The 10714-nt window shown below is 45.4% G+C and overlaps 1 protein-coding gene across 3 annotated transcripts in view; it reads left to right on the forward strand.

Annotated features, from left to right (window-relative positions):
• fars2 (phenylalanyl-tRNA synthetase 2, mitochondrial) overlaps positions 1-10170 on the forward strand; it is a 107532-nt gene extending 97362 nt beyond the window's left edge. For all 3 annotated transcript variants that reach the window (XM_041961001.1, XM_041961000.1, XM_041961002.1), the window contains exon 11: positions 9329-10170. In XM_041961001.1, coding sequence (XP_041816935.1) covers positions 9329-9467 — 139 coding nt within the window. In that variant the 3' untranslated portion in view covers positions 9468-10170. The remainder of the gene's footprint in view (positions 1-9328) is intronic.
• Positions 10171-10714: the final 544 nt, after the last annotated feature.

The following is a 10714-nucleotide window of genomic DNA, read 5'->3' on the forward strand; positions in this document are numbered from 1 at the left end:
AAAAAGGAAGAAAGTTAAAGTGGAGAAGGAGTGGAAGAAGGAAAAGAGAAGGAGGAGCAAGAGGGAAGGAGGTTAAAGGAGGAAGAGTGGAAGATGGAAAGAAAAAGGAGGGAAGAAAGCAAAAAAGTTGATGAAGGGATGGAGGAAGGAAAATAACAAAGGACGTAAATGATGAAGGGTTGAAAGAAGGAATGAACTAAAAATAAAAAGGAGAAGGAGGAATTAAAGTCAAGAATTAAACTAAGAAAATGCTAAAAATAGGAATGAAAAGAAGGGATTTACGAAGATGGAAGGAAGAAGGAAAGAGGAATTAAAAAACAGAAGTCACAAGGGAGGAAGAACAGAAAAGTGAAAAAGGAAGCATTCAAAAGAGGCAAGGAAGGACGCGACAGGAAGTAGGAATGAAAGAAGGATGGAAGACAAGATGGAGGGCAGAGGAAAAAAAGAAGGTCGACAGCAGGAAGTAAGAAAGGTCAAACGAAACGACGCTGTAAAAAGTAAAAGACAGAACTTTGTAGTAATCACTGATCACCCACATGGACCAATCAGGTTCCAGCCTCACGAATAATTAATGAGCTCAGACTGGCTCCTCTGCTTATTGAAACATTGATAAGGTGATCAGACTTCAGCGTGTGTGTGTGTGTGTGTGTGTGTGTGTGTGTGTGTGTCTATGTGTCTATTATTACCTCTGACAGACACTCTTCTCGACTACAGTGACAGTCCTGTTAATAATTCACACTCCTCTTCCTCCTCCTCCTCTTCTTCCTCCTCCCTCCCTGACTTCCGCTCTTCTCCTCCTCCCTCCTCCCTCCTCCTCTTCCTCCTCCCTCCTCTCTTTTTTTACACCAGTATTTATTTTTGCAGTAGATATTTTGATTGACAGGTGACAGATTTGGTACATATGTCCTCAATATTGCCTAAAAACCTTTTCTGGCGTCTTCTGGTGAGATATATAATCTCTCCAGCGTGTTCTGCGTCAACCCGGCTGGACGTGGCAGGAAACCTGCAAAGGAGGGCGTCCAGGAGGATCCGGATCAGATCCACCTCGACGGGCTCCTGTCGGCGCAGCAGCTGTACTCCAGAGGGAACTCGATGAGCACAGGTGAGGGCTGCAGCGTAGGCCAAAGCTCTACCTTCCAGCTCAGCTCCCTCTTCACCACAACGGTCCAGTACTACGTCTCCATCGCTGCTGACACCACACCAGTCAGTCCACCTGTCCATCTCAGGATGGATGAACAAGACCCGGAGATACCTGAACTCCTTCACCTGGAGCAGCAACTCACTGCCGACCCAGATGGAGCAAGGCGGAGAACCACGAACTCATGGAGGTGCTGCTTCAACCCGGTCGACTACAAACTCAACAGCTGATGAGTCCTTGGGGGGCCATATCGCCCAACTCTGGTGTGTGGTGCAGGTCTTGGTCTGCTGAAGCTAACAATACTGCATCATCTGCAAAGAGCACAAACAGTTCCAAGACTCCACAGCCAGACCCAGTCCATGAGGATCAGGTGACAAGGTAGAGTCCAACACGCCGATGGTAACGGATGTCTGGACTTTTACCAACACCCTCATCTTTGTTTGTTGACCCCCCAAAAATGGGCGGAGCCTGGGTGGATTTGAGCAAGCAGCGGCGAAGGATGTAGCACCTGCATACGAAGCAAACAATCAGCCTGAGCAGGTTTTAAATGAACCGTCTGTATTCAGACTCGCTCTGCATCTTCAAATAATCCCGTTTACAGCAGGATGTCAGCAAAGTGGCCACAGCTGCAGCCGAACAGCCCGGGTTCAAACCCTCGACGCTGCCCAGACCGTGACCTCTGACCTCTCTGCGGAGGGCTTCTACAGATGAGACGAGCTTTCTCTTGAGGGAGCGGCAGAGTCACGCTTTCTCTCTGACAAACGACAGCTTGTGGACAGAATCCTGGTGGATTTTCAGGACTTGAGCCAGAGCTCTCGCACAGCCGGCTAACTGCTACAGAGCGGCTCTGACTAATTTATGCAGATGTATTAATAGATCACAGGCAGCTCTCACCAGGCCGCCGTGGCTTCTCTCCTCAGCAAAAAAAAAGGCCAAACAAACAACTGAGGGAGAGAGGAGCTCTGTCTCCACTGCGCAGACCAAAAGGCCGGCTTCACAAGGAGCCGGCGTTTGCATATCCGCCTTCTGGATCTGTTTGATTTTGTTTGGCATTTTTTATTTATGCGTTTATTTATTTCCCCTTCAGAAGAAATCCAACAGCAGACGTCTTCAGATACTATCGTTATTCCCACGACATGAAGAGAGCGTCCGCACCACACGTTGATGCTGCGGTTTTAATCGTCCAAATTAAAGGACGAATCTACAGACAACAGCTGCTGCGCCTCCAGTTAAAGTCGCATTTCTGCTTCTTTTTCCTGTGATCGGAAACGTTTAACATCGTGTTTTAGTGTCAGTCCCTCAGATCTCAGACTTTTCTTCTGGAGCCACAACGTTTCACTGAGGCTCAGCAGCAACACGAGGAGAAATCCATCAGAGAAGGACAGTCCTGCAGCATTTTGGAGGGTTTCATGATCACGATTTTATGTCGATTTCATCCTAAATTTCTGCGCGAGACCCAAACCAGGCCCACATCTGGGACCCAGGTCACTTCGACTCAACAACATGTGGGATGATGTATTTCTTGGGATTTCCAGAACGCTGCTGCCTGCCGTGCTGTGTAGGACGGCCAACGAGCTCCAGGAGCCAAACGTTTTATGTGTTCGGGCAGAAATGGTCGACTTCAGAAGCCTGGTCAGAGAAAAGCCTGTGGGCACAGCACTGCCTGAGAAGACAAGTTCCAGGCACTGGAAGCCCCCTCCTCTGTGGCTACCAGACAGTTTCTCGTGTTTAAAGTTTGTTTTGTTTCACGTTGGCTCGTATAGGTGGTTCTTCATTTGTTTGAAGCTGCCAGATTTGTTCCAGTTTGACCTTTTTCTGAGGGATTTGAAAATAAGTGCACAGATGGTGGACGGTTGGTTGAATTTGACTTCTCAAAACTGTGAGATCCCAGATTCCTGGGGGGGGGGGGGACTAACCAAAACAACTGAATCTTAAATTAGGATTATTATAAATGATTTATACTTGCATACAGTACCCTAAAATTATTAACGACGCATATTCTTGTGTTGGGCAAACGGCATGCTGGGACATGTAGGAAGTCTCAAGTCAATGAGAGGCGGGGGGACCGGAGGTCTTCTCTATAAATCTGTACCTGCTAACAGTTTCAGGTGAACGGTATTTTAAATATCCGTTTCAATGTGGATCTGATGTTTTTACACTGAGTGAACTCTTTTGTCTCCGGCTGCAGAGTCCTGCCCTCTGGTTGTCCTCCCATCCTCTGTCTGACTGTCCGTCCCAATTAGGAAAGATGTAAGTGGTGAGATTAACGAGGGAAGAGAGCCTCAGATTCACACACACACACACACACACACACACACACACACATCACAGCCACTTAATAGAATACTAATTGATTTCGGCTCTTTTCTGGCTCAGCAGAGGGGATGGATGGATGGATGGATGGATGGATGGATGGATGGATGGATGGATGGATGGATGGATGGATGGATGGATGGATGGATGGATGGAGGAAGAGACAGGGATGGGAGGTGCTTTGATGGAGGAGTCAACTTGTCTCTTCCTCCAGCCTCTGTTCATTTCAAGAGATGAGACAGGAGCAGGAATATGGACTTTGATCTATTTATGTAATCTAGAGGGAGAGGTAGAGGAGCGATGGATGAAGAAAGAGAGAGAGAGGCTGAAAGAGGAGGTAGAGTCAGTGTATCAATCGATTTCATCTGTCTGATGAAGTCCTGTAATAACCTAAATCTAAATTAGATCCCCTAAAAGTGTTCAGAAGTGTCTCAAATCCAGGTTTAATTTCTCTCATTTTGTTGAATTAGTTTAATCCAGAACAATCTCCACCGTCTGCTCGTCTCTTAACGCAGATGAATTTCACTTTCACGGCTTTCATCAGTTTGACGGCTTTGTTTTCCTTCAGTTTGCTTTTTACGTTGGTTTTAAATACAACCTGTGCTGGAACTTTAAACTACAGAGACACTGAATTCCTCTTATTTCATTTATTATTTGTGTTTTGTGTAATAAATGGAAGCAAAGTGTTTCATAAACAATAAAATGATGCAGTGGCATTATTAAGTCATTTTGTGTCCACTTGGGGGCAGTGCAACAAGCTCTGAACACAACATCTGAATGCTTTGCTATGACATCACTACTGGGTGTGGTTACAGGTGCAGGAGAGCACACCTGTGATTACACCCAACTAGTAACCAGCAAAAAAACGACTTTTCAGCCTGATTTTAGCTGCTAAAATAAAGTCTAAATGAAGTAGAAGCTCATATCGGTGTTCAATCAGTCAAACAGCATCAGCCGTCAGTGAACATATATGTACAACATATCGATCCAACTCTCTCACACACTCTGAAGGATTCGGTTTCCTTCCTGCAGGCTGCAGCTTCCAGTCGAGCGTCTGTTCTCAGGTCTGCTCGTGTTCACACACAGATTAAAAAAAAAAAAAACACAGAAGAAGAAAAGAACAAAATAAGATGTGTTTGAAGAAGACGGAGAAACCTCGGGGTTTTTGTCTCTTCCTGCTGGAGACGAGAAAGAAAAAGTGACGATGATAAAACCCTAAACGGCAACAGAGCGAGGGATGATGAGGATCAGAGAGAGGCAGGGGGAGGAAGAGGAGAGGAAAAGGGGGAGATCAGGGAAGAATAGGAGGGAAGAAAAGCTTTTCTTTCCTCCTTTCCTTCTCTCTGCGTTTCCTCCCTCTTCGGGGGTTTACAGTATCAGATCTCCTGGTTTTCCCCTCTTCATGTGAAGGCAGCACGATGCATTCAAAGGCGCTGGCAGCTGCAGGAGTTTCTTCTCATCTTCACCTCCTTCAGCATATCGATCTCTCTCTTTATCTCCTCATCTCTCCATCTCCCTCGGCCTCTCTCCTTCCTCTGTCTCTACGTCTCTCTCTCTGTCTCACACTCACATTTTCTCTCCATCTGAATGAAACCCAACACTCCTCTTTCAAGCATGTCCATCATCACCCACTTATCTCCCTCTCTCTCTGTTTCCCAGTCACTTTCAGTGTCTCTCGCCCCGTCCTCTCCCTCCGGATGAAACCTTACACTCCTCTTTGAAGCTCAACCTCTCTCTATCCCTTTATCTCTCTGTCTCTTCTTCATCTGCTGAAGTCTGACATCAAATCGATCCTGTTTTTTTCTTTTTTTTCGGATGTTTTGGCTGTGATGCTGGCGGCCATGTTTGCTGTCCTGTTCTGACCCCGCCGAAGCTTCCTGCTTCTTCGTCGTTCTGTTTGTATGAATGAAAAAAATGCGTTTTTATTTCATTGGATGTTTTTTTTTATGACATATCTGAGATTTGGTTCAGCAGTTATTTATTGTCATCTTTTATTTATTTAGCAAAAGAAGCTGAAGTTCTCAAATATTAACTTTTCCATAACACAATATAGTCTAAAATTTGTTGTTTTTTCAATTAAATCAGGAACTTTAACACATTATCATTCATAATTCCTGCTGACATTTTTAAATCATCCCTTCAGTTTTAGATGGAGTTGTCAGGAAGTGGGGGACTTAAGGGGAACTATGAGGGAAACTAAGGGTTGAACCCAGATGCAGACAAACAAGGGGGACGTAGTCTATGATAACGACACACTATGGGACTATGGCTAGAATTCTAACAATAACACAGACTTTGACTATGACTAAGGTTTCTCAGACAACGACCCGACAAGGACAAAGGGAAGACACAGACTTAAATACACAAAGGGGAAACACTAATGACGCACAGGTGGAAACGATCAGACAATCACACGGGAGGGAAAACACAGGAAGTAAAGCAACACAAAGACACATAGCATGAACCTTCAAAATAAAACAGGAAGTAACCAAAACCAGGCAAAGACAAGACACAATGGACAATACAAGACAATACAAAAACTCTTACATAAAACGTGGCATGACTATAGACTAAGACAATTAGGAATACACAGACTTGAACAGAGAAACGAACATGAACTAAGAACACTACAATAAACACTTACAAACTGAATAAGGCAAAAGATCAAGAGGAAAACTAAACAAAACCAGCGTGCATGGCACGGGTCATGACAGGAGTGCCTCTTTCCAGGGAAATACATTACAAATCTATTCTCACACTGTCCACACGTGCTTATCGTTTGTCTTCTGGGACTGATTTCACGGTAAAGATGCTGATTATTATGAGACACTGTGATCACCCACATGACTGCAGCTACGCTCAAACATCTTCACTTCGCTGGAATGATCCACTTCAAAGTCTCAGTTTGATGGTTTTCATGCAGCGGTTCAATTAAAGCCTCGTGAAACTTTGTGTGATCGTAAACGTTCGCGTGTTTCCTTCTCTGAGGAGAACCAGCCGACCGAGAAACAGTCAAATGATCCCATCTGTGATTAAAATAGAAACATCGAAGCAGCTCTAATGAACTCTGCAGAAGTCCCTCTGTGAGCTGCTCCTCTGAGGTATTTATAGACACACACACACACACACACACACACACACTCTGTGTTGGTAGATGTGTTTAAGACAGAACAGAAATAAGTTGTCAAGCTTATCTGTTTCAGTTTTGTTTTAATTGGTGCAGCGAGCTATTCATAGAGTTTTAATTGCTTTGGATGAAAATCCCCCACTCTCCATTTCAATTTGTTTCACACACACACACACACACACACACACACACACACACACACACACACACATACCTTAGTAAAGCCGTTTCGTGTAAAAAGTGATGCTGTATGCTAATGAGCTGTGTTTCTAGCATGTTACCTGCTCCATAAACACACCACACACACACACACACACACACACACACACACACACACTGAGCGAGGTCTGAGTCACTGCTTTAAAAAACGAGATGTTTTTTCCAACAGCGACCAGCTGGAACTTCTGAAATGAACTCTGGAGCGATGCAGCTGGCTGGTGGAGGCACAGAAAGATTGTGCCGCGCAGGAAGTGATGCATGTGGTGTCGGCTGAAGCTACAACAGACGCGTGTTTGAAATCGATAGAAAAAGATGGAGGTGTCAGTGAGCATGGCGTGAATGTTGCCTCTCGCTCTGGACGGGGGGGGCGATAAGTTGTTTCACCGCACAGCAGCCTCGTGTAGCTTTCCCAGCATGCAGCAGGAGTCATGGCCCGGCTAAACTCGACAGAACTACATCATCTGCAAAGAGCAGACGTCCTCAGGTCGCCAGTCTGCGGCTACGCCTGCAGAATCTGTCTGTGAAATTCTTACTTCACAAACTTCGCTCTCAACGCTGCGACCAGCAGTGAAACGAGGCCCGCTCTCATTAACTTTATTCGAGATGGAAATGTTCATTTTACCGTCACAAACACGAGAGAAAAGAATCGGTTCGTCACGCTCGAGAAGCTGAAAGCTGAGGATATTTGACGTGTTAGCTTAGAAAACAACTGAGTGTCTCGAATATGATGTTTCCATAAATGAATGAATGTGAGGGCTGCGTCACCTGCTGAATACATCCAATAATGTGTGTGTGATGAAGAGCTGCCTCAGCTGCTCCTCACCTCTTTTTCTTTCACTCTCCGTCTTCATCTTCCACCCCCCCCCCCCCCCCCCCCCCCTTCATCTCTCTGTCCATCACTCTTCTGCTTATGTACTTTGCATTACTGGGTTGTGTGTGTGTGTGTGTGTGTGTGTGTGTGTGTGTGTTAATGCATGTTTGAGAATATTTGCTTATTTTTCATGCATAATGTAACATGTGTGCATATTTACTGTTTACTTTGCATCGTGTGTGTGTGTGTGCGTGTGTGTGTGTGTGTGTGTTACAGGTGTCACTGTATCGATCCCCCCCCGCCTCCTCCCAGCTATGTGGGCTGGATAATGGAGACATCAATTATTCAACAACGACACAGTCTATCACATGAAATACCATTCACTCTGAGTGTGTGTGTGTGTGTGTGTGTGTGTGTGTGTGTGTGTGTGTGTGTGTGTGTGTACACCAGTACGATATGTAATTGTGTTTGTGTCTCTTCATTCGTTTTCTTTATCAGAGTCTCTCTCTGACATTTCCACCAAATGTACTGATGTTCAATTATTCACAAGCTCCTGATAGAGAGAGAGGATGAAGAGGGCGAGAGAGCATTGTGTTGTATTCAGTTAGTGTAACTGTGTGTTTTATTGCCCTCTGTGTCAACTGGAGGAGGAGGAGGAGGAGAATATTAAGGGATTAAAGAAAGAGAAGAAAAGGGGTTTAAGAAGAGAGGATAGAAGAGAAGAGGGGAAGAGGACAAGAGGAGAAGAGTGGGAGGATGATGAAGCGAGGGGAGGAAGAGGATGAGAGGAGGAAAGGATGTTGAGAGGAAGATGGAGGAGATGAGGAGAAGTGAGTAGGAGGAAAAAGAAGAAAAGAACAGGAAGCGGGAAGGTGGGGAGCACACTGGAAGAGCAGGAGGTCAAAAGAGGAGGATACTATGATGAGGCAGGAGGAGAGGGAGGAAGACAGAAGGGAAAAGGAGGTGGAGGAGCAGAGAGGAGGAGGAGAAATGGAGGAAGACAAAAGAGAAGAGAAAAGGAAGAGAAGGAGGAGGACAGAAAAAGAGGAGAGAAGAAATCAGAAAAACTTTATTGTCCAAAGCAATGTCTCCTAAAATAAAAAAATCCCATATAGCATGTTTTGGCATCGTCATGGTAACGTGATATGTCACAAAGTGCTGTCTCATTCCTGTTTTTTTTCCTGTTTCGGGCCCGTGCAGCCTCTCACACTCAAGCACTTATCAGGTGACGTCAGGTAAATCCATGACGGTTCAGGTTTTAAGGCTTTAGGGGCGTATTAGGATTGGGTCATAATGTTTCCTGTTGCTGCTTCACAATAAAACTCACCCTGTGTTTCACCCGTTAAATGCTTTTAATGTGAAGGGGCAGTAGTAGGAAATGTGTTAGACATAAATTCCACCATCGAAACCATTTGATGCAAATATGAAGTCAACAAAATCAGTCAGCAAAACAGTCTGAAAGGAGACACGCCCGGCTGGATCTCTGGGTTAGCGTTCGCAGTAAGGCACAGAGGCAAACTGAAGCCAGCAGGGGGCAGCGTCCTCTGCCTCCAACACATCCTGTACAGAGAGGAAGTGGTGACAGAGTGACGACTGAGAGGCCAAGAGACGCTAAGCTCTGAACAGACGAAACTTTACACTAACATCCTCTCTCCCTGTCTCTCTCTCTCTCTCTGTCTCTCTGTCTTTCTCTCTGTCTGTCTCTCTGTCTCTCTTTCAGGACTGGTAGGCGGAGTCAGTGTTACCGCATCTTCTACCGCCACATGGAGCGAACTCTGACCCAGCAGGAGGTTCGAATTGTCCACGAGCAAATCGAGCGCGCTGCCCAGACCGAGCTGGGCGTGCAGGGCAGATACTGACACACACACACACACACACACACACACACACACACCAGTACTCCATCCACTCCTCTGTGTCTCCTCCCCTCCATGCTGAAAAGTTGAGACAGGTCCATGAAACCAGATAAACTCACAAACACCAAACTGCAGTCATGCATCATGTCGTCAGCGTGTCCTGTAGACCTGTTAGTCTGCAGGTAGACCTGTTAGTCTGCAGGTAGACCTGTTAGTGACATCAACGTGTGTTTTATGTCGTTAAGTTTTAAAGACGTGCATCAACATAAAACTTTGAGTGACTTCCTGCTGGAAAGTCCTCGGTCGACAGGAGTCGCTCAAACGTTTTATGCTGCCGCCCTCGAGTCTTCCTGTTAAATCTGAGCTCTACATGAAGGATCCGAATTTAAAGAAACCACTTCTTTAATTCGTTCATTTAGTTTATCTGAACTTGAATTTTTAAATCTGAATTTGACATTTGAGCAGTTTCAGAAGTGGCTGGAAACTCTTCCTGTGCCTTTCAGCCACAGCGGAGGAAACACCGAGCACACACTCGCGGTGGGTTCGACATGAATAAAGACTCGTCACGTTCACAGAAACACGAACAGTCACAGCATCGTTTTGAAAAGGAAGTATCTGTAGCTTTGACTGAAGCCGTGTTTGCAGGCTGTACTTTTTCTGGCAGGTTTGTTTCTTTGGATGCGAACATTAAAAGCTGTTTGTCACATGTTTCTCTCTGTGTCTTGTTATTTACAGTCTGCTTCCATTGACTTCACCCGTGCACATGCTGATGAAGTCAATGGAAACACACAGATTCCACATGAAAAGAAAGCCGTCAGTTTCTCCGGACGTCAGTCGGTTGTCTTGCTTTGTCATCACCCTCAACGCCTCGACAGTGTGTTTCAACAGGTGCTGAAGGGTACTTCAGCACCTGTTGAAACACACCGGCCAATCGGCTAACTCCCTGGGTGAGGCGCTCAGAGCCAGCTGACTTAAAGAGGGTCTCAAACAGGTGGTGACGGACACTTTGAGTGTCTGTATGAGACGACCTGAGGATGAGGATGGGCTGGTTTCTGTCATCGTGTGGTGGAAAGCTCTGGAAAAATCTGATGACTCACCACTCGCGTACTTGAATGTTCTCAGATGTCTTAAATAAAAATAAATTAAAAAGTTTTACAGTTTTCATCAATTGGTAAAAACTAAAAGATAAAATGAAAGAAAACGACCAAATTATGTTTCATTCTTATCTGGTCTGATTGAAGATCTGCAGA

The sequence above is a fragment of the Chelmon rostratus genome, chromosome 20 (genome assembly GCF_017976325.1).
Source record: "Chelmon rostratus isolate fCheRos1 chromosome 20, fCheRos1.pri, whole genome shotgun sequence".
Classification (NCBI taxonomy): Eukaryota; Metazoa; Chordata; class Actinopteri; order Chaetodontiformes; family Chaetodontidae; genus Chelmon; species Chelmon rostratus.